At 43.0% G+C, this 24,423-nt stretch overlaps 1 protein-coding gene across 1 annotated transcript; it reads left to right on the top strand.

The window, feature by feature from the left end:
* The first annotated feature begins 156 nt into the window (after positions 1-156).
* LOC148819186 (protein phosphatase PTC7 homolog) lies at positions 157-19,097 on the top strand. Its single transcript, XM_088936124.1, has 6 exons — positions 157-1,472; positions 11,129-11,308; positions 14,436-14,634; positions 16,827-16,950; positions 17,231-17,360; positions 17,734-19,097. Exons 1-6 carry the CDS (start codon positions 1,271-1,273, stop codon positions 17,790-17,792), a joined length of 894 nt encoding a protein of 297 aa, XP_088792250.1. The 5' UTR covers positions 157-1,270; the 3' UTR covers positions 17,793-19,097.
* Positions 19,098-24,423: the final 5,326 nt, after the last annotated feature.

Raw genomic sequence — 24,423 nt, 5'->3', positions numbered from 1 at the left:
AATTCGTGTTTTCTGACCTTTAAAATAATAGTATTACGATAGCTCCATTCAAGGTTATAAGTACGAAAGGTTAACGCATGCTGTCGCCATCTTGGCTCTTGGAAAGGGGTCAATTAAGGACAGGGTGTAATCATTCGGAGTCAGTTTGAGCCACAATGGCGACGGTTTCAGCGACCCCCTCTGTGCAACCTTGGGATCTTCTTAAATTTCAGAATGTCAGTGTAACGTGATGGTAGTGCCTCATTGTTATGATTTGTACTGGCAACGTCATAAATATATGGTATATTTGTCCTTAACATCTGGGCACCGTCTAATATGCAAGCCTCTTAAGGTAAATTCTGCCGGATCATAATATTTATTTGCTCATTTAAATGTTTCAGTAAAATATCTGTGCAAAGTTTACTTTTACAAATAAAGCTAGTATTTAAGATTGAACTGTAAAGCACAGAAGTGTATTTCAGTTCCTGACTGAAACAACAATAAGGTAGTGTCCAGTTGCATGGTTGGGGAGTAATATAAGACATTATACAACTAATAAAATCCTGTAAAAATAATTTCCCAGGAAACTAAAATAAATTAACTTAATTTAAACCAAACCAAATTAAATAAACGATGGCATTATCTCTGACATGTCTTGTGCGTTTGCAGACGGAGCTACAACGCGTGATTTAAGCAATAAGATTAATGTTTCATTTCTTCGTAACAGTGAGCCATGCAGTTGTTTGGTGGGAGGAGAAGCGATTAAATGCATGAATTAAAATTTAAAGACAAAAATCTGTAAACAATGACCGCGATGATACTGGGAGGGCAAATCCTTTCAAAACGACAGCCCCCCCCCATTAACGGGCTTTGAGAAAGTCGCGATTGATGGCCTTTTAAGGAAAACCCCCTATTGCGTAACAACGAATGACGTCAAGGAGTCACAAGACTGCCCCCCGAACTCTGTGGAGCTCGCGCTCGCCGGAACCCGGGTGTTTGTACGATCTTGAGCAGGGAAAGATGGCGGAGAGGATGGAGCACCTGAGAGCCGCCGGCTTCGCGAAGTACCACGCCAAAACCTGAAGACGCTTCCCAGCCGTACTCTTCATCCCGGGCCTTTCAGAAAACAAAAAAGACGTTAAAAAGGCGCCTCCTCTGGGACTGTGGGGCTGACCTTTTTCCTGTTCGTTAGTGTGGGTAACCGCATGTTGTTTTGTTGAGAGATTGTAGTAAGTAAGGCAGAGTGAGGAGAGAGTAGGTAGGTAAGGTGGACTCTTGCTATTTTTGGGGGATGTTGTCCGTACTCTCCTATGGCAGACTGGTTGCCAGGGCTGTCCTGGGCGGACTTTCCCAAACAGATAGCCGGGATTACAGCCTGGTGACGGCAAGCTGCGGTTTCGGGAAAGACTTTCGGAAGGGGATTTTGAAGAAAGGGATGTGTTACGGCGATGACGCCTGTTTCATTGCTCGGCATAGATCCGCTGATGTATTGGGTAAGTCCAGCGATTTTTTCTTGATTTCAGCGCCAGGGCGAAGCGTGTAAAGCTGATCTCCAACTGACCTGCTAGCTTCCCCCCTCCTAATCCCGAAATAATAAAAAAATGTGATCAAGCATCAGAGCCCTTTCAGTTTTGAGGTTTGTTGAGCTGCAGGACTGTAAAACGTGTCCGCGCAGGTTAAGGAAAAAACCGTAAACCGTGCTTCTTAATTTTTAAATACCCTTTCTGGAATGTCACTTGAACTGCACGACCTGTTCTCATGTCAACATGTGGCACCGGACTGGTGTGTGGTAATTGATCGGTACCGGCAGCGTCTTGAGACGATTTTCCCCGAAGTCGTGCAATAATACTCCTACACGCAGGACTGACACTGTTTCTCTTTGCACCTGTCGGCGCACATCACGATTGAAAATTTTAATGCCGGCATTATCCCGCATTTGTACTGCAGAGCTAATTAAGTGGCAGGATGTGTTTAAGAGCCTCTGCATCTGCACGGTGCTTCTACGCTTTTGCAATGCATGGAATTTGAAGCCAATTTCATTTTACCGTGTTTATACACTTATTAATGTTAAGGACTACTTCAGTGTTTTTGGTGCGGCTAAGAAAAGCTTGAATTTGTTGCAAGCGAGTGATCGTGACCTTTTACCTCGATAGCCGAGATGTAGACTGAGGCTTTGTATCTCCACCACTAGTGGCGGTGATGTGCATTTCCAAGGTGTTTTAAAAACCCTCCATTGTGTAGCTTTTACAGCTTGAGGAGAAAGGTTCCGATCACAATTAACGCTTGCAGGTTTCATCTGGGTGTATTTGCGAGATAGATGTGGATAGTCATTTCATCTTCCGCGTACGGCTGCTGCAACAGGAAGCATGTTGTGTGCTGAGCGTAGTTTCTCGGTGTAGGCATGTTAGAAGCCTTAACGGGGTCTTAGATTCCTCATCAATCCTCCCTCACCCTGGCATTGTTACTCTTTTTTTTTTTTTGGTAAACGAAGCCTTAGTTTCCGGACAGCCGGTGTCCGCTCTGCAGAGGTCAGAGTGGTTAAGCATGGAGGCGGCCATGTTGGGTCACGTTCTGTACGCGCCCCGCGAGCGCCGTCCTTGTCGGTCTCCCCGTGACGCGCTCGGGCGCCGGCGCGGGCCAGGTGGACTTGAGAGGGAGCGTCGCGCGCCGCGGGCTGTTTCAGTTCCCCAGTTTCACCCCGGAGCGCCCGTCCTCACGTGAAAACTACGACTGGGGCGTGTCCTCTGCCAAGCCGGGGTTAGCAAAACACGGTGGCCGGCCCGGAGGTCCGACGACATCCCAGATGGCCCGACCTTTGGCAGCAAATTGAGCTTGCCCACCTTTTGAACTAGGACAGACGTCAACAGTTTGGGTTTACGTGTCAGAACGGACTATGACCTTGAAAAACATGTTTTCCCTCGAAGGGCAAATCCGTGGTAGTTAGTAGGGAGTCGTGAGAAAACTTGGTTATTCCCGTATCTCAACTGAGAATGTCAAGGGGTATGCACCGAAGGACGCGTGTTTATTTTATCTCCTGTTTCACTCAGGTCGCGCACCTTTGTACAGAAACGAAAGATGTATGCCACTGGTTTCTGGGAACTTGATACAGCCTCTATTCAGAAAACAGCTTTTAAAAAGAATGGAATTATCTAGGAATGTAAGAAATTCCAACATATTCTTCATCTTCAAGAGCTCAAATTCTGATGTGCACGTTCGTTTCAGCAGGAGCAGCCCTGATCATCCTATAGAGGAATCTGTATCCGAGTCCTGTCTTATCTCTGCATAGACGACAGAGCGCCTGATCCACCTGCAGTAGCAGCGTGAAGTCATGCGAGAGCTGTATTTGCTTGTTAGGCCCTTGTAATTTTATTAGCAAATTGAACAGGTCTATATATACCAGGAAGCTCTAAATATCTTGCAGGCAAAAGACATTAGACGAAACAAAATACATTACACACAACATGAACCCATTAACAAAAACATATTTTGTTTTTCCGTACAGTGTTAAATTGCTGAACTTGCGGCCAGCTCACTTTTAGTGCTTTCTCAGCAAGGATTTGGGAGTGTTGCTTGATGTATAAGGAGGGTCGTGTTTTTGGTTTGTCTACTTTGGGCCTTTGTTTTGTGAATTGGCTGGTCTTTGCAAAGCCAATAGTGGGCTACCATTGATGATCTGTGTTTTTGTTGCATGTGGGATTAAATGTTGAACTCTGCGTAACTCTTTTTCTTGGAAAGCTTGTCAGACATTGAAGTATTGCTGAGTACAGTCTCATGTCACAAGAGCCTTGCATATTTAAGGTGGCAAAAATAGGTGACATCTGAAGTTTTAATATCGGCCTTTAGGCCTTCATATGTTTTAAGTCCATATGTGCTTTTGTATTGAATAATGTTTCACATGAAAGAACAAAAAGACTACCTTCGTCTCTTACACTGCCTCCTACTATTCTAACAGCACATGATGCACTAAATCTTACCCATTTCCATGTGAACAGACCGATTCCCTGAATTTTCTTATTCTGCTGAATGAGTCATACTAATCCTCAGGGAGGATTTGTTCTGTATGCTCTGTGTGCTCAAATCAATTCTCGGAGAAGAGAGTGCAAACAGCTTTCAAATCAGATGTCTGCACAGCCCGATTACTGCAACTGCAGTTAGAGGAAAGTAACTGCTTTATAATGCAAAATACACATTTATCTCGTGTTCATGCCAGTATTGCTTCTCTGAACCACTTAGATTCACATTGTTTTTTTTCGTCTCTCAGACAAGTAGCCTGTAGTTTCATGTTCCAGACGAGATTACCAGTGCCTTGATACAACATTTTTACATCGGTTATTTTTTAAGACAACTTGTATAAGACAATTTGCAGAAATTCTCAACAGTAGAGTTGATGGGGCATTGTATAGAGGCAAAGCAGCACCACTAACTTTGTTGATGTGTTTCTACAGAGCTCACAGAATTGTTTTGGTAGCTCTTTAATGATTGTATTTTCTGTAGAAAACGGACGGCTGGGAATTGAGAGCTGTTCATGTGCTTCTGCATCTATAAAAAACACTCCCATACGGATACCCATTCGAATACGGAATATTTATAGGGATGATGTTGTTGCAAATAATCTGAATCGAAGCCCTTCGGGATTGCAGAGTGTGTGCATTCTCATTCTTTTGAGAAACGGTGCTGATGACTTTCCTGAGGCACAGCTGTGCAGAGAAGCTGAAGAGTGGAAACGAGGAGTGTGGCACCTGTCGCCCCCCAGTCCAGAGAACAGTCTGTGTGGATCCCTTCATCTGTCAGCCTCACACCCCCTCCCCCCCCCCCCGTTGCGGGGTGAGGTGCACTTCCTCATTCACCCTGTGTGAGCACAGTCAGTGCGGTGTCCCAAGATGTCAAGACTCAATCAGTCATACCAATCAGGGTGAATATGGCATAAAAAAAAGCCTAAAAAAGTGCATCATTGAAATACCTGGATACCGATATAGGATCTTTGAATTATTTTGAACCTTATTACAAGTTGTGAAACTCTGTTAAGAGGGCAAAACTTGAAGGTTTAGCAGGCCATGCTTATTCCAAAGCGCTTCTGGAACAACAGGGCTTCAGGGACATATGATAAACCTACAGCATGAAGGTCCTTTTAGCAAATGTGTGGATGTATTGAGCTTTATCTTTTATCTGAGGTTTTTTTTGGTAAAGTTTCAGTCAGTGAATTACCCTGGTGGTTTTACTGACGGGTTAATAAAAACATTACTGTTATCACTGGTCTTCGGTTGTGTTCTTTGAGATTCATCCACGGTATGTACAAAGGCAGCACTCGCCGGAACTGATATTGCAAAGCCATGTTCTGGCAGATTTGTTCCCTTATTTCTTGGGACCTGACTTTTTCAGCTCTTAAACTATTTAGAGGTACTTGAGCATGAAGGTCAAACACTGAAGTGGGGCCAGTTCAGGATGTCTGCGGCTGGCTTGGTAATGCTTCTACTAGACGGTAGTAGGTTTAGATTTTTTTTTTTGGTGGAAGAGCTTTTGGTAAGAGAATAGTCTGAAGTCTGTAATGCCGATCCTTCCTTTATTTACCATGACATTTTTTTTCATTCATTTTAAAAGCCATTTTCAACATCCACCCTCATTGGCTTTTAGAAGATGAAAAAATAGTTCTCAGATGTTTGGGGCATAGCCTGCTGCACCTCAGGAATGCTGGTGTGAGTGTTTTAAGCATTAACAATCTGCATATTTGACAATCTTTAACTTCTGTTCATCAGGTTGGACCTCTTTTTGTTACGAATACCCTGTTCTGCAACAGACTGCATTCCACAGCCAAGAGTGCAGCCAAGAATGAAACCTATAGACGATCATCCGCTCAGTGTAGGCGTGCGGTGGTGTGCAGGCAGCTGTAAGCGAGTACGAATACCAGAGACTGTGGCTCAAACAGATGAACGCCCCTCCTCGTGCTTACAAAGGGGATTTGTGAATATTTTGAATATGTCAAGCAGAGAAAATAATGCTGTACTCCAGAATTATGACCATAGGCTGCAAATTCCTTTGAATGAGTTTCTGTATTAATTGTCAGTAATTTTACCCTTTGCTGCAGGTAATGGCAAACCACCAGAAAGGTGGGGGAAATAGGAAGAGGTTCCTCAGGTAATGCTGGTTAGGCAGTTAGGCGTCTTTGAATCGTGCTCAAACGATTAGCCAGTGTAGCGCTATTTATATATTTTTTTCTTCCCACACACTGCTCATAACAGATGTGACTCGCGATCTATCCGTAGAGGGAAAACGCTCTTGTGCACGAGCCTTCCTGGACGATGTTGCCTTGTATGGTCACCCGAGTCGATTCTTGAAGTATTGTCCGCGCTGCACAGCAGCAGATTGCCTTTCCTGGAAAATCTTTCCCCCGTCTGCGCGCAGCAAGACGGCTCTCTGGAAGGGGGAAGGGAAGGGGCTGTTGTGTGGCGGCTGGCGCTGGTGCTTCTTTCCCAGCTGTAGCCTTTGCGAGACGGTGCTCTCCTATGTGCAGGAGAGCCTGCTCGTTGATGGGAGGTGGCTCTCATTGATCCCCATTGCGCATTTCAGCAAGCAAGTGTTAAAAAAGGCAATTTAAGAACTTGAATCCTTTCATTCCTTAAAGAAAATGTTTACAGGGGCACACTGCCTGCACGTGTCATCAGTTTTTGATCAGGATGTGACAAAGCCAGAGGGGAGATGGGAGGCTCGGCCGTGTTCAGCAGTGTTGAAAGGGAAGGAGGTGCTGTTGTACATCTTTGGTAGAAGAGGTACCTACTTTGAAAGCCTGTTATAGGGAGAAGAGTGCTAAAATGCAGGAAGAGGATTCGGTGATTGTTAACAAAAGAAATCATGCCTAGAATAAATTATATTGGTTTATCTAAAAATGTATTTATTTTTGGCACTATGGAATGTTGTACAAGGAAATTAATATTTTAATTGTACGGTGTTTTATACGTTTTACAAAACATTGGTTCTGAAGTTTTTAAAATGTTACTATGAGTCAACGGGATCCATCCAGCAGACCAGTTACAAGAGCTCAGGACCCCACACAGGTAGTTGGATAATGGGATTGTTGTGGGGTTTAAGTAGTGGCTTACCCTGGGATTTTAGAGAGATGTCAATGGCCTTGAGCACTTTACAGCTGTGTCATCATAGCACTTAGTAATACATCATGGAGCACAATGTGGTGGCTTCAGTCTCACAATTCCTACTCGATCAGTTCCATTCTGGATGTGATCTTGGCCTACAATATTTAGAGTAGTTCAGGTGGGTAGCTGCATCAGCCTGCGCAGTCTGCAAAAGAACAAGTAATAGGTTTATTCCATGCTGAAGCCCATTACTTGTCCCTTTACAGTATTTATAGCTTCATTAGTTCTCAGCATTTGGGCAAAAGGGACTGACCAGCTAGGAGATCGAAGTCGGCAGAACACGAGTGGCCCAGTTAGGAGTACCTCAGGGGAATTTGCAAATTGTATTAATGAAATCTAAGTGAAGCTGGAACTTCTCAAGAGCATAATCCAGTCTCCCTTGAATACAATTCAGACACGCGTTAGGGATTCTACTGCTGTTCTTACTCCAGTGTCCCTCAGGAGAATCTAAATGGGATTTGAAGTTTGTGTAAATTGTTAGGAAGACTTTTTTTATTCTGTAGAACTGAACTTTTGAGCACAAATGTTTTACATGAATATACAGATTGCCAGCAGTGCTCAAGGTTGAAAAACAAAACATTTTGTATTGTGGCTGTTTCAGAACTTTTCATCACCCATCTGGGACTTAATAGCAATTACAGGGAGAGACAGAATGTCCTAACAATCTTTGAGTACGAGTTTTGTTTGTTATTCAGTGACTCTCTGGCACACCAGCATGAGCTTTCAGATATTTAGCTACAGTCCTCAAAGCCAAGGACACTCCATAATCTCAGAGGAGTATTCCACAGTAAATTCCCAGATGGAGTGACATAAACAGCACAGGCACCTCCGGCATGGACACGCAGGGTCTAGTGCACTTTCACTGTGGCTCCACAGAGGGTTTACAGAGAAGGGCAATCCCGAGTGGCTTTCAAGAGCAGAGCTCCAGGTGCACATTGTAAGGATTAAAATGGGACTTGCTCAGCATTTGGAAGTATTTTAGATTTTGCATTTTTCTCCTGAAAAACAGGACAGCAAGGAAATGTTTTTATTTCACTTTGTGTATCTGCATAAGCAGACTTATTGAAATTGTGGTAAAAGGCTTAAAGAATCCACTATAGTCTATTGGCTTGTACACATGAGTTTCTAACTCCTGTAGTATGAACAGATCAAATTGATGTGCAGCAGTTGTCTTTTTCCCATCCCTGCTTTGCCAGTAATGCCCCCAGTTGACCTCTCTGCCACACAGACATGTCTGAGGGGTTGTGCTCTCATCAGGGGGAAAGCTGCTTAAACTGCCGTCTCAGGTCTGCTGTATTACTGGAGTCTGCTGGGGGAAGATTAAGGAGTTCAGAGACAGGATACGCGTCTGGGCTGGGTCTGATTTACCCGGGCTGCTCCACGTTGGCTGGGCATTCAAGCCGTTGATTGGCGTGTTTAAGGAGCTTTTGAAGGGCGTCTTGAAACAAGGCGGCTGTACTGGCTTCATCAGGGATCTCTGCCACTTGGTTTCAGGTGCTTCCACTTCACCAAGATCGCATTCTTCCATCATCTGTCAGCTTCAGTACTAAGTACAAACAATTTATCTGCAAAGGGATTTTTTAAAAATCCCTTTATAAACCTTCCAATGTTCTTTTTTTTTTTAAACAAAGGGATACATTTAGCAGAAGGGTGTTCGTAAGATATAGGTCATTTATAGACCTGAATTTTACAGCTATCTGTCGAATCATTTTGCTTATGTGGCAGGGACCTGCAGCATTGTGTAGCTAGGATGTGTGGGCAGCAGTGGCTTTTGTCAGACCTCGTGTCTTTCAGCTTGTCTTTTTTCTCAGTGAGTGGACCCCTCGCATAGTAACCACTGCAGCAAGTGGCCACGCTGTGCCAGAAATGACTTAGTAAACATTGTGATGTGGGCTCCTTGCCTTTGTTGATGCTAGTTCGTGGCTTTACAGTATTACTGTTGTTTATTAGTAGAAGTCTCTGTTTGATTAAAAAAAACAACAACTTCCGGCGCTCTGTCTGAACAGAAGAGCCAGTAATGACCTTCCCTGTTCTTGGACAAGAGCAGGGGGCCTGTCTTGATGCCGGGGAAGAGCCTGTGATTCACACTGCAGCAATGGGATCCCTGTACGCTTTCTAGCACTCGCGGTGTCTCACAGCCTCTGCTTACAGGCAGGTTTGGGAGAAGCATAAAGATTAAGCAGAATGAAGAAAATGAGAACTTCAATTTTCCTGTCTTAAATGCTCAGTCCCAGATGGTAGTTTGCTGAGCCAGGCAGATGTTTTTTCCCTGACGTGGATGAAGTATTATGAATCTGGATTTACTGTTTGTGCATTGATACGGTCAGTAAGAGGACATGATCTTGTGTATTTATCCATCTTGTTTGTCTTAGTTAATAATGTTAAATATGTTGCATTCCTGTGAAATAATACCAGGGGGAGGGGAGTGAATGAGAAGAGTCTCATGGGGTTCACCTGTTTCAGAATGACATAAATCCTCAAATGACCGTGAATGTATTGATACATTATACTGAATTCTGTGTTTGGCCTTAACAGAGCAATGTACCAACAAGTGAGCTTTCATTGAAATATCTGGAATACTATTTCACTGAGTACACTGTGAGTACATGAAGTGAGTACACTGTGTTTTTCTGCCTAGGGGCAAATTTGAAGGCGTATCCCAACTTTTTGTTTCACGGTGCAATAATTAGAATACTCTTGTTTTTTAGTTCCTCTTTGTCCACCTTTCTGATGGTGTTTTTTCATACCTGCTGGAAGAATTTTTTGAGTGGGTCTGGGCTTCTTGTCAGAGCAGATCTTGAAGCTCATCCGGCTCCAGCACAACACAGAACCCAGACATTTCAGTGTTTTCTTTACTGGCTAACAAAATCAGCTTGCTTCTTCCCTCAAGCTTCCTATAATTATGATTTTGTCAAACTGTAGCATCTGGAAGCTTTTTTTCCACCATGGTCCCATAGTTCCATTTTACAGTTTGAGCACTAAAAATCTCTTCCTTTCTCTGTCAGTGTTGGTGACGCATCCACCTCAAGAAGAAGCAGGAGCATTTTGTTTTTCAAACAAGAGGCACCTTTACAGGATTAGTTGTGATCTCTAGCATTTGTAGATTATACTTAAAAAAGCAAAGGGAAGTATCCCACTGTGTTGAATTACAGGGCTATATTTCTATTTTTAAGCATTAATTGCACTTTATTGTAAAAGTCGTTTCATGTGCTTAGCACTAATTAATATAATGGTGCCCTGGCGTTCTGAATGGTTTATATTAGGAAATGGTTAGAAATGGAATCTAATGGTTGCAGAAAATGTGATTTGTGGCTGTTGAGGCACCACTTGAATAATAATTGACTGCGGAGGTTTGTGATAGAAATGAACACAAATGTACGTTTTCTTAATTTTCTTGGTAATTTATCAAAACGCTTCATACTATTTCTGTTGAATTTTATTATAGTCTAGTATGTGCTGTAGCCGACCTGATGTCATAGCTTTTCCATTAGTAGCTGTTCTTCATTTGTGGTGATGATGATGATGATGTCTGTAAAGTCAATTACTGTACTTGGGACTCATTTCATATTTGTTATTAATGACTTGTATATATAGTCGCAGTACAAAGATCCCTTTCTCCTGTAAACATAATCGTTAAACTTGCAAATATGAACGGCGGAAGTCTTCTGTTTGACTGCATCTGAAACATTTTTAGTTCTTGTGCTAGATGATGTGTTAGAGGGGTGGGGGGGTGAGGTTTAAAATGCACCACAGTTAAATGAACACTCCTGTTATGGTGTTCCTTCACGTAGCTGCTGATAGTCAAACAGATGTATTGCAGCAGTGCATTATAATTGCTTAACTGGCAGGCCGCAGAGATGTGCGCCGGAGTATTGCTCATTCACGTGACCTCCCCGGCCCTCGTCTGGATTCTTCGGAAAGCCCTGGCCCCTGCTCCAGGGGGCTGGCGGGTGGGTGTGCGTGCCGGCTCCCTCCTCACGCGTGCTGCTGGCCTCCCGTTGCAGGCGTGGCGGACGGCGTGGGCGGATGGCGGGACTACGGCGTGGACCCCTCGCAGTTCTCGGGGACCCTGATGCGGACGTGCGAGCGCCTGGTGAAGGAAGGGCGCTTCGTGCCCAGCAGTCCCGTGGGCATCCTCACGACGAGCTACTACGAGCTGCTGCAGAACAAAGTTCCTCTCTTAGGTGAGTGACACTCTCTCCGAATGTAACCTAGACTTCCGTCTGCTGGGCCTTCACCACCAGTGCATCTGGTTAGTCTTAACTTTTTTTTCCCCATGCAGATTAGGTTTACAGTCCTGGTTTTCAAAAATGTTAATTTTTTTTTTTAAGCAACATACTATTAGAGATTGTCAGATTTTGATTCCTGTTAGTGGAAGGTTCTTCTTTTGTATACTATGCACACAGTAAATGCTCCAATTTGTTGGAAATTTGTTTTTTATATAAGAGCTTGTGCTTTTATTGTTGCTTTACTATGGAATTGTACGGCAGTCTTGTGAAGATTCAGATCCGGATTGAGGTTATGAGTAATCTTAAATCAAAAGCTTGACCGTTAAATGACAAATTAGAAGCTTATGTTTCCTCCGTTTGTGGGGTGGAGAGGTTTTGTTTAGTTTGCGGTTGAGTGCTGAGGGGTGCAGCGCTGCAGAGCTGAGTCACAGAAGAACTCCACCAACATTCTGCTTTGAGGCTGAGAAACATCCCTTCCGCTGAGCTCTTGTTGGCGTCTGATGCTTGACCAGTCCCGTCCAGCTGGGATGTAGCAGGATCTTCTTGAGAGGACTGGTTTAGCTGGTGTTGGCTAATATAGGGGCATAGCGGTTCACAACTCTTGGGTTCTGGGGTCCCGATTTTGAGCTTGCGTGGGTCTCCTCCAGGTGCTCGGGTTTCCTGTCTTCCAAAGACATGCTGGCTAGGTGTCAGCGGGCTGCAGGGAAGAAAAGATGGCACACCTCTGGGTGTGTAAAAAAACAAATGGCTCCACAACCTGCTTTTATAGTTCAGAACCAAAAACCAAGCGATCAAAAATGCTGCAGCTGTTTCCGATAATGGATCCATTTCACTGACTTCTTCCACGTCTATGCAAATGTATTTTCCATGAAAGGTTACGCAGTACTGCACGCCATTAAAGCGCTATCACAAAGTGTATTGTCTGCAAACATTTTTTCAAGAATGAGAGAACACATCTGGAAATGCGCCGATGGAATGCTCTTTAATTGGTTTAAACAAATAGTACCATAAATGAATTTGCGTGATCAACCCATATTTGCTTTCTGCCAAACGGAACATTTCCTGCAGATGAGTCACTGGCAGCAGGGTGTGGTTTGATCCATACACCCTTTGTTCAGTTTCTTTTTCCACATCCCCCTGAAGCAAAACATGTCACAATGTTCAGAGGGGGGAGCAACTATTTCATTTCAGTTTCTAGGATCAGGTCTTTATTGAACCTCTGCTGGATAAAACATCCAGCTGTTGAGGCTGTAAGATGCTTTTTTTTACCTCTAGCACCAAACACTCGGCCCCTGTTGAAGTATTGAAAGATGACTAATGAGGTAAAAGATGGTGTTTTATACAATGTTTCATAGGTTAGAAAGAGTTAACACAAAGTTTTCTGTTGTATAGGTTTTAAAATCCTCTTTCTCTTTTTGTTACCAGTAAAGGCACTCTGAGCCATACTCCGATTGCTACATGTTATGCTAGACAGTATTTATGTCATGGAAAATGGATCGCTGTTGTCTGAGAACTGACCATCATAATGTGTAAGACAGTTCAGAGTGGAAAATGGCCTTGAATGGTCTTTATATATAGCCAGGATTGACCAATGAGAATATCTGTTGAACATAGCCTCCCAAGAGTGGACCAAGTGGGTTTTTTACAGTTGCCATGAAGATGCAGCATTCTCATCAGTAGCCTCAGCAGTCCCATGACTGCTGCTGTAATGGAAAGGTTGTGGCTATTTTTACTTGTACTTTGGTAATATGTGTGCTTGTGTCTGTGTTGGTTCAAAGCCTAACAAGACTGCTTAACATTCAGAAGATGATGATCCCTGTGGCTCGTGCTGATATGCAGAGTTTGGCTTTGCTCAAAGGTTGAATTCTTTTTTGGTCCCGTATGTACGGGCCTACAGCTGGCAGTGTCCTTTATCATTGAATGTTGCTCTTTAAACCTTGTACCCCAGAGTTAAATTTTAATTCTTCATATTGAAGTGTTTTAAAACTTCTCTCTCTCAAGTTATTGATAGTGCACTGGTCACCCCCCCGTGTATAGTATGCTAGTGGCGAAGCTGGTTATCATTTGTTTTGGTAATCTGAGAAAACAGGATTTTTTTCAAAAACCTCCAAGTCAACAAAGACTGCAGTCTAAGGTCTCTGGGATGAGAAGGTGGCTCTCATTCTCAAAAAGGGTTTTGAGGTATGTGTACCCTACTTTGTATCATCAGTGCGTGAATAAATCCTGCTTCATGAATCCAAAGACACAGGTGTTAGCGCAAGGAGTAATGCAGGGGAAAAATACAATCATTGTTTGTATATTGTGACCCAGTTTTCTGTTGTCCAGCTGCGTAGGTCTGAGACTCAAGAGTGCCTTTCCCAGCAAGGTCACACAGCCAGTGGTGAGCTCAGAGTCCTGGATACAGCTTTAATCATTACTGCAGACTACCACATTCCTGCACAGCCCAGTCCTACATCCCTTAAACTACTGACATTCCCTCCACCCTCTCAGTGACTTGATTTGAATCTATTGTTGACTTAATTGGTCTGTATTACCACTGTTTCCAGGTCTTTCCACATTGAAGTTTATAAGTTGCCTATAAGCCCTGGTGGGCTGTGGCTCTCCATGACCAATGAATAAATGTTGCTGCCTTTTGCTGTGCTGTCTAGCTGTTGGAGTTGTGGTGTATTGTATGTTTTGTGTTGGCTCTTTAGGGGAGGTTGGATAGGCAGATCCGAGCACTCAGGTGGCCTCCAGGCGGACGAGATGCACATGACAAGAACTGAAAAGAATTCTGCTGTTAGCACACAATAGAGAAGCTGTTGTAGTGACAGTGTTGATTGATTATGTTCACAAAAGACACTTCCTGTGCAACGAGAGGTATGATTTGATCGCTGGCCAGAAAGAAGCAGCTTCCAGCCTCTGAATTGCTTCTTTAGAGGAGAAGAAACCATTGTTGCTATAGGAAGAGAGGTGATCTGACTCATCTAGCATATTTGATTGCTTCTAGCTAATTGAACGGAAGACTTGATTCAGCTGTTGGCTTTGACAACACGGCGTTCGCCCGACTGACCTCTCTTCTTCCTCTCTGTCGGGTGTGCAGGCAGCAGCACCGCCTGCATAGTGGTCCTGGACCGGCGGAGCCACCGGCTGCACACGGCGAACCTGGGCGACTCGGGCTTCCTGGTGGTGCGGGGCGGCGAGGTGGTCCACCGCTCTGACGAGCAGCAGCACTACTTCAACACCCCCTTCCAGCTCTCCATCGCCCCCCCCGAGGCCGAGGGAGTCGTGCTCAGCGACAGGTGGGGCCGGTGTCTTGCACGGACCTTAGAAGCCCGCCGTACAGCTGTTTTTGACTGGGCTGGGTCCGGAAATGCTTTTTATTTTTTGCACAGACAGATCAGTGCAGCGTTTACAAGAGCCAGAGTGTGTCAAAGCCGCACTTGGGTCAAACTGCTATGCACGGGGTTGCTACGCTTTTTTCCATCCTTGTTGCAGGATCCCAGAGCTTATAATTCTGTGCTTTCTAGGAGCAAGCCTTCTGCCTTCAGCAGAAAAAAGTCAAGGTCTTCCTTCCCAAATGGGCAAAATAACAATTCTAACAATACAAAGCAAGTCATCTCATTTGATTTTCCATTTCTGGGTTCATTTGCACTCAAAAACTAAATTGCCAGCTTTGCCGTTGTTTCCAAAGAAATTACCATGTGGTTTTCCTTAATGTGCAAAGATGCATCGGTGCTTTTCCACTGCTGTTCCCCTGAAGTAAGTTAGAACACACCATTACAAAGAGATCAGGACTGTCCTGTGGTTTGTCTGCTGGGACTGCATGGAGCTAAAACTCCAGACCCGCGGGTGCACACTAAAAATTGGCTGTGCCTCTGTGACCTGTGTGAGCTGGAGCCGGGTTGTGGTCCAGATCTGTGATGTCACATGCTTTTCCTCTGAGGGCTGGCCAGTTTCATGTGGCACTGCTGTGATGACACGCGCCTGTGCAGGGTGCCAGCAGCACAGTATGTTCGGTCTCCAGGGCAGCGACTGGGCTCCGGCAGACCTCCAGGAACACTGAGAGGAGAACCTGTGACTGGGAGCTAAAAATGTAGATGGGTAGGCAAGAGGCCTTCCTCCCAACAGCCAATAGTCGTCAGAGTGGGGTTTTTTTATCTTGAGGTGCAGAGGATATGAGCTGCTTGTGTGTTTCTAAATTTGTATCGGACCTTTCAAATAACATTTTATAGCTTTGGCTTCAGCGCTACGCATCCTGCATTGTTGATAGTTACACGATAGCAACGTTGATTAAGTGCTGGAAGAGAACTTGTTTCTTCATGCTCATTCTTCATCTTCCCTCGCGCTCGCAAACAGAGGCTGCGTTTCTTCTTAGAAAAGAAGAGGATGTCCTGTTAATGACTTGAGTTTTGTGACATTTAGCAGTGCTCCGAGGACCTGCTGCCTCTGAAGTGGCACGGATTGCAGTGTTCTTGGTGTGCCCTGTCATTACAGGAACCCGTGGGTGTCAGTGGCTAGTGGGTCTTGTGGGCTCAATAGGCAGATTACCCATTTCTTTCTTTATCATTTCAAATAAATAATTGAATCTGCATGTGGGGCTTTAATTAAATGCTTTTCTGTAAAACAATGGAATCTGCTTCAATCGTGATTTTTTTAGATATTCTGTTTTGCAAAAACAGCATGCATAGGGATGCATATGGCAGATTGTTTTAAAATGTTTTTGAAACAATTGAGACTTTTCGGGAGGTGGTGCCCTTGTGGTTTTGAATAGTACACAGTCTGATCTGTCATGTGTTGGAGGGCTTTTTTTAAAAAAGGACCCATTGTGCCCGAAATCATCTCCATCTGCCGGCAGAGTGCATGAGAGTCGCAGCGGTCGTGTCTTTAGAGTCTGTGACCGCAGGCCACCAGTGTCTTGTCTCAGGGCACTGCTTCTCACTTCAGAGTCCAAAAAAAGTTAGAATCAATGTACTTACATTCATGATTTCTAATCTTTAAAGTAAGATTCCAGTGTTAGAAAGCTGTAATCTTTCTATAGTGCCTTATTGAGCTTATGTTATTATATATAAGCAGTATTACTTATTGCACATGTAAGGAAACACCACCTTGATCCTGTTTGATTCAAATTGGAATGTGAACATAAAACCTAATTCATTACAGCAAGTCATTCACTTTGTTTTAAACTTGTTGACCTCCAGTTGTCCTCTATTAGTGCCATGAATGGTAATTTAACAGCTGAAGGACGCACTGCATTGTTGAAAGTGTTGGTTTTATACACTGTTCACACCTGGTGTTATTTAATTGGATTTTGTTAAATGTGGCGGTGAACAACAAATAAACAAAGAATTCTGAGCCTCCGTTTCTTTCTTGAGGTATGTGGTGAAGTTCCCTGTGCCTTTAGAGTGGTTTAATTAATTCAGATGAGCACAGAGATCCTTATGCGTGGCAGAGGAGTTCCCTCTCTAATGCGCGTTGTTCTCTCTCCCGGCAGCCCTGAAGCTGCAGACAGCACCTCTTTTGATGTCCAGCTGGGCGACATCATCCTAACGGCAACCGATGGCCTTTTTGACAACATGCCAGATTACATGATCCTGCAGGAACTTAAAAAACTTAAGGTGGGGTTTTGCTTAATCGCAGAACTATACATATGCACGATTTCTAGGGATAATCGGCGTAATGCACTGACATCTGTTTTTTCTTGATTTAATGTCCTGGCAGTAACAGTTCCACTCAGATTCTCTAACACGAGATACTCAAGAATGTCACTGGAGTTTCTGATTTAAATGCACTGACCCTTTTTGCCTTACTAGATTCAGATGTTTTCTGTAACTTGATGCAGACGTGTGGGTTTTAGTAGTTCGATCATGTTTCTGACCCTTCTTTCTGTTGTTGTAGAACACCAATTACGAGAGTATACAACAGACAGCAAGGAGCATTGCAGAGCAGGCCCATGAGCTGGCATACGATCCAAATTACATGTCGCCTTTTGCACAGTTTGCGTGTGACAATGGACTGAATGTAAGAGGTAAGCCCTGAACCGGCATAGACCGCATGTCTGTGCGTGCACTGAGCCTTGTGGTGGCGGAGCTGGAAAGAGTTATTTAGCAAAAAGGAGGGGAGTTTACACACTAGACATTCCCCTCCCGAGACTTCAGCTGGTGTTTGCTGGTTACCAGGCAACCATTCCAGGTTGTCAAGAACTCTTTAGAGAGCTTGTTGAAAGCCAGATTAGTGCCAAGCTTTTGCATTAGTTCTCCCCCGCCCCCCCCATTTTGTTCAGCTTTCAAGCAGCTAACTTGCACTGTCAAAACAAAGGGATGCGTGTTGGGGGTTAAAGGAAGTGTTTTAGTGGTTCGTTTTAGCAGGGATTCTTAACCGCCTTTTTGTGTGTTCTGCAGGGGGGAAGCCAGATGACATCACAGTTCTCCTGTCAATAGTAGCGGAGTACACAGACTAGCGTCTGACTGAGGCCTCCATTCTGCTGTCTTCCTCCTGTGTTCTACTGGACTGTTTCCTGCTGGCAGGATCGGGGACTTGCCCATTTGCAGCCAAAATCGCCTCCCTCCCATCCACTCCTCCACCGCCCTTTGGATCCGTTATTCATGTAGCCTCCAACCTTTCGTTCCTCGGCTTGGCTTCATCTTTCTCTCTGCGCCCGAGCCACTGCGAAAGCCCTGCGTTGCAGCAAGGGGGACTTTCTGTCAGAAGTGACAGGCCATCCTGGCTTTTAGGGGTTCACTTTACAGAGAAAACTCTGTTGCCCTGCAACAGGGCCACCTGCAGCTTTCTTCTGAAATCCACTCCGAATCGGCCCTGCTTGATCTCGGCGTGCTCCTGGAGGAAAGAGCTCTGTGTGCATTAGGAGTAACACCTAACTACGAACCTTTAACCCGTCCAGTTAGAGAGACATGAGAAGCAATGAATTCCTGTTCGCATCCTTTCCACTTGCTGGAAAAAAATCTTCTGGATCTGCTAATTAATCTGTTTTTTTGTCTCATTTCAAAGCTGTTTGTCCCCGTGTCGATTTCACTGGCTCCGAAGTATCACCTGTGGTTCAACAAGAAGGCGTGTCCTCAAACTTTCTATGTTATAAAACCCCAAACCACCACCACCCCCCCTAAACAAGCTGAAACGTCTATTTGAGTAACGTCCCTTTCTAAAACCAGAGCAAGAATGTGGTGTCACAGCTGTGCTCAAGCCTATCTGAGTTTGAAATTGTGACCTTTAAGAAAGATATTGCAGGTTGTTACGGTGGTGGTGGTGGTGGGGTATCCACTCTAACATGTCGGTGAATGATCTATCTGTATAAAATGTCTCTCTGTTTTCATGTCATAGATGCTACATCCCCGTCAGTTTTAAAGTCCATGTTTTAGAGGAGAGGTAACTGGTGCCAACAAGGGCTCCTAGTGGGCTGGAAGTTGAGCTGATTACAGCAGTCATGGGGCTCGGAAACGCTCCTTAATCTTTAAGCTCCAGAAGGTGTGAGGATGTTAAGAGAGAGCAGTAAGGTCAAGTGATTCTAATTAAATTAGGAAAGAAACATCAGGGAGTAGTAGGTGTTACAGAAGGCTGCCACTCCAGCTTCATATCCTCCTTCTTCCGTTGGCGGATTAACAGGGTTAATACTCCTGTTCCTTTTTTAACAATGAGGGGTCGGGCTCATTAACGGTAACTGTGTTGTCAAGTTCAGTAACGGTAGCTATGTTTAATTGGCATATGTTAAGAGTGTAGAGGAGTAGTGTGTGACTTTGTTTTTGGCAAATGGAATATATTTAAAAAAAGGTGTAAAACTGATACAATGTTATTATTACGGAGTTGGATATATGCAGGTTGTTTTGGCATAACGACAAAGGCAAAGGTTTCTGAGCAAGAGCAGGCAAACCTGAATTCTGCGTTCACATTTCAGTGGGTAATTTAGTGGAGGCTGGGGATTTTTGTACACTAATTTTCCTCTGAGCAGGTTAAAAATAGGAAAAATGTTGAAATGCCCATGTCTTTTTCAAGTTCTCCTTTGGTAGTGAGCTAAATGAGGCCTTGTTTGTTTGTGCAAGTGACTAGGACTCCTTGATGTCAATAATCTTCCCTGTCCACTGTTGAAGTTGTTGATACGGTCTCTCTTGAGTGTGTGTGTGCATATATATATATGAAGCGTCTGGATTTCAATGTCTGTTGGGTGATCTGTTCTTATAATCTTTAAGAAAAGTACAATTAACGCACAAGAATAATCCTAGCATCTGTGAATGCTTACATCGGAGATATGTTAGGTCATATGAATAATTAATAAAGGTTTATTTTTATAACATTTTGTTATAGAAAAACTGAATTGATTCCACAGTTCAACAGTACAGCAATGTGAAGAGACATTAATGCCTCTTGTACATATGTTGTTCCACCCAGATATAAAGCATACAGCATGTCCCTGATATGAAATTTCCTAAAGCCATCTTTTATAAACAAACCTCTCTGTATGATTCAGGTAACATGTTTGTGAAAGGTTGTCTAACATTTTTTTAGTGTTACTCTTACTTTCACATGTCAGGCATCAGGATTATTGAATTGTTTTTTGTGCTATAGATTTGTACTGTGTATTTGCATAACGTTCTGTGCAGCTTTTGATTTTGTAATTTAAACAAATTCAACGTTTACATGTACTATGTACATGTCAATTTTACTTTATTTAAATTGCTCGTCATGCTTGTAACAGGCATTATTTTTTATCTTTTTTGTTGTTCTTGAGCTTTTTACTAGTGAAACCAAGAAAATTATTTCATTGACTATTCCTGTACTGGCATTGCCATCTGTTCTTGCCTTCTGAAACTGTGTGCTGCCCAGTTAAACTACAGACTGCTTCTCTTAGAGAAGACTGACCACCAGTAAATTCTAGCCCCTAGGTTAAAAACAATTAAATTGCTGGAGATATCCAAACGTCCTATCAAGTCTACTGTAACTGATCTTCATTTAGTGAAAATGTCATTGTCATATTGTCAGAATATATGGAATAGTAAGAGAATTGTTTCCAAACTAGTCCTGAAGAGGGGTTCTGTCATTTAGATTGGAACAAGTCATATGCTTTTATCTCAGACTATAGAAATTTGAAGTAGTCAAAGTAGAAATTTGTAGAAGCAGTCACACACAACATCCTTTACATGGATTTAATAGATAGCGTAGTGAGTTCGGATCGTTTTGAACATTATGCTGTTTAGAAAAGGGAAACGCTTGTAGTGGTGGAGCAGAAATATAATTGAGCAACGCAGATTCTAAACGTTCATTTTTCTTAGATCAGTCAGTGCTTTGGTTGTAAACGGTGATCGTGAGAAAAGGAATCTCCACACCAGTATTGCTAACCATGGAATTTTACAAAGGGACCTTTTAAAATGATGGCCATTAATGCCATGTAGCCTTAAGCAGATATTTTAACACACCCTACTTTTAATCCACTGACACAAAGCTCCAGTCCTACTTGAAGTGGAAGAGGACTCATCTCGTTTGAGGTGCTGCTCGCTTTAGGCAGTGATGATCCTCTTTGTGTCTGTAGATTCAGTTCAATTGATGAAGAGCTGCCAGGAGGGTGAGGTGCATGTCCAATTAACCAAATCCTCTCTTCATATGAAGATCCTCTAGAAAATTTCAAACCTAATCAAAGAGACCATAATGCTGCCATAAGTAAATAGGATAGGTGCGTTGGCAAATTCTGGCTGGGAACTGGGCGGCGGACTGAGACATCCTCTTCCTCCTGTACCTCTGTGTGGTGTTTGAGATGCAGGCGCACCAAAGATGTGCTTTGCCCTCACTTCTTCACATCTGACATTTCATCATTTTTCAAATATACAGCAATACTGTACTATAAAGAAACCTGCTTTACTTATTTAATGCATAGTTTGCTGCCTGTTTCTTTGTTCTGAACATATCTGGTAGCTCTCTGCTTTTTGTTTTCTTCTTTCTATAATGCTGTCTGCGCACAAACTTTAACCAAGGGGCCCAGAGCCACTGACGGATCAGTTCATTCATAAGCGGCTGTGGTGAACGGGAGCTGCGGTACTCCCGTCTGTGTCCGAGATGAGAACATGGGAGTCTAGAGTTTGCTTTCTCTTTTCTAGAATGAAACCAAAGTAGGTAAGGTAAGCCATAATTAAGCGTGAATGGCACACTCCTTCTAATTATGGTGACTGCTGTGCATTTTAAAGTTGGTCATGCCCATCAGAAAACTGATGTACCCAAATACAAAGAACAGAGAAAAGAAGATGGTGTTTTAACCTGAAGTGGTTTTCATCAAAGTAAAATGCAGTGTTTTAAAGCTTGTGTTCACTTTAAGTATGTGCTGCATTGTTGTTGGGTTTTTTTGTATTTTCCTTGAACTGCAAAAAAAGTTCTGGGTAAGAATTATGAAGCTAGGTGACCACGTTCATACCCGTATCAAGTCTCTCTGCATGAGTAGCTGTCTTTGTTAATGTGGTGTCTCCTTCTGCGGTTTGCTTTTCTGCAAACTGGTGCTCAGGCTGGGGACTGCTTTCTGCCCTCTGTAGTAGTTCTGTGAATTAGCTGAACTATACAACTGGGTTTGGGCTGGAAGAGAAATGTAAGCCAAGCCCCTGAATGTTCTAGTGTAAATACTTTTTAAAAATATGGACTGTAGAAGTTCCATAATCCTGTAACTTGGATTTCATATCTAGTAGCATTTATTCCCAAGGGGCTTCTGAGTCAACGATGTTTTAAGATGAGAGAAGCCATACAAAACATAAGGTGGGAGGGACTGCAGTTATTAGTACTTTAATCTGAAAACCCAATGTGGGCATTTTAATATTGGGGGTGACTAATTTAATATTTAAGCAAAGTTAACTACCAAATCAAGAATAGGAACATCAATTGAAATACCTCCCAGAAGCATCAAGCATGCAGTGATAGCGAGTATAAAAATACTATATAAAATTATTAGATATAAAAATTATCTTGCCCCTGTTGTTACACACCCCTTCTCCCTGGGTTTTGTGTTTTCACCCCTCCATCTGAAACCAGTTCGGTTTGATGTGGTGGATAAGAAGTGTTGGAGGAGCTTGGCATGCACCATATCAGCCTTAAGACCTACCTTATTCTATCTTTCAAGCAGCCACCTTGGCAAAACTGTCCTGTCCTCGTCTCCCGTGGCAGAATGTCATGCCGTTTCTCAAAGACTCCGTGTGTGACTTCCAGAGGGCACTTCTGCGATGGAGATGTTTCTTACTCTCTTATGGAGGCAGTGTTGTAGGAGGACGGCACATGCTTTTCGTTCTGTACAATGCAATAATGCAGGAATAGTTTTCTGTAAATGTTTAAAGAGCTGTAAAATATTTAAATAAAAAATATAGTATTTATACTAAATGCCGTTGAAGCTTTTTGTTTCTGTCCACTGCAATTTTTTTTTTCAATTTCATGAGGGTACATTACAGAAAAAAAGCAGTTTTCCAGTGGTTTTTCTGGAAACATAGGAGGACACCCTGTCCCCCTTGCTATAATGATCAGCAATAGCTGGCATGAGAGATTTACTGAATTGTTTTTGTAAGAAAAAAAATCACAATACTGCTCTAGATTTTGGCAGACATTGGCTACATGATGTGTTCTCACACCTGTAATTTTTAGCTGTCTCGATGTAGTGTTGTAGCTAATCAAATTAATTACATGCAGAAACGTGTCCTTTTAAATGTGCTTTACAGTTTTAATCCAACTGCAAGTCAACAAATACACATTTACCACTCATGATGAGACCAGTTCATGGAAATCTAACAAGAATATAAGCAGGAAAAATAGTACAAATAAATGAAAATCTGGTGAACTACTTTGTGTCTCATGCAGTGAGATCAAGCAATTCCACCTTCACTTGGTGGCATGTTAATTCTTGACAGTTTTATAGAGTAAAAATGAACTTTTGGGGGTATTTTTCACAAAACGTTTAGTGTTGACCAGGGATTGTCTATTCCGGTACTCTGGTGCAGCACTAGCTATGTACAGCTGGGCATGCTAGCTCTTTCAGCACATTGGCGGCACAGAAGCACAGCCATAGCCTGACCTCCCAGTCCAGGCACTCTGCCCCCTAAACATTTTTTTATTTTGAACTCTTTGAGCCAATCCTTTGTGGTCAGCTGCTGCACATTCCTCAATTTTGCTTACAGTATGTGCCAGGCAACACAAATACCTGGTTGCAGTGCCTACAGCCAGAAATCTTTCAGTAACAGCTGGGTACTTTAATGCAGTGCTGTGTATTAAAACTGCCTGCATTCTAAGCCTTTAGCTCTGTGTAAAACTCATCCAGAACATGGGGGGCAGTATTAAAATGTTCTCCTTTCAAATACCTGAAGGTTATAGCAGCATGAAGCCTCGAAACACGTCATCACTTGAAGGAAAAGGTCAGTGAGAGACAACCGTAAAATGCTAGTGACGATTTCAAAGACTTTATGTAAGTTCTACACAAGGGTTGAACTGACAGAACCTACAGAATTTCTCTTGCAATTGTGAACTACCTTGGGTGTGAATCTTCTGAAACACACAAAGTACTGTGTTCAAGCAAACACTTCTGTCGGTGGGCTGAACCTTCAACCTGCCATGAATTTGACAAAACTTTTAAGAGTCAGTGGATAATGCTCATATTCAAAATTTATTTTAACCGATAAATTATTTTTTTAAATAACATGCTGTTGGTACAACAGAAGTAACAGAAACAACAACAACATAAACAACACTATTAGTTGAGAAAATCGGAAGACGTTTTCACAGGAAACAGCTCCTTTCTGCAGATGGTTGCCATTTTGGCCATGTTGTTAACACAAAAGTGAGAAATCATCGTGGTCTGGACTATCGCTTCAGAGGTTAGAAACTGGATTTGGTTGGAAACAGGCAATTATGACTCTGTCTAAAAATTAATTACATGTCTGCCAATATACTCACCTAATGGTGTGGTGCTTAATTACAGAGCTATGTACAGAAAGCTTGTTTCTATCCCCGGAGGGACCAGGCCAAGAAAGTGATATATATATATAAAAGTACACTGCAGACAATGTTTGTCAATAGCGACTAGTGTTTGTGCCAATAATTCTTGTCAAGATGTTTAACAAGGGGAT

Source organism: Atractosteus spatula, chromosome 17 (assembly GCF_055471065.1).
Source record: "Atractosteus spatula isolate fAtrSpa1 chromosome 17, fAtrSpa1.hap1, whole genome shotgun sequence".
NCBI lineage: Eukaryota > Metazoa > Chordata > Actinopteri > Semionotiformes > Lepisosteidae > Atractosteus > Atractosteus spatula.
This window is presented reverse-complemented; position numbering and strand designations above follow the sequence as displayed.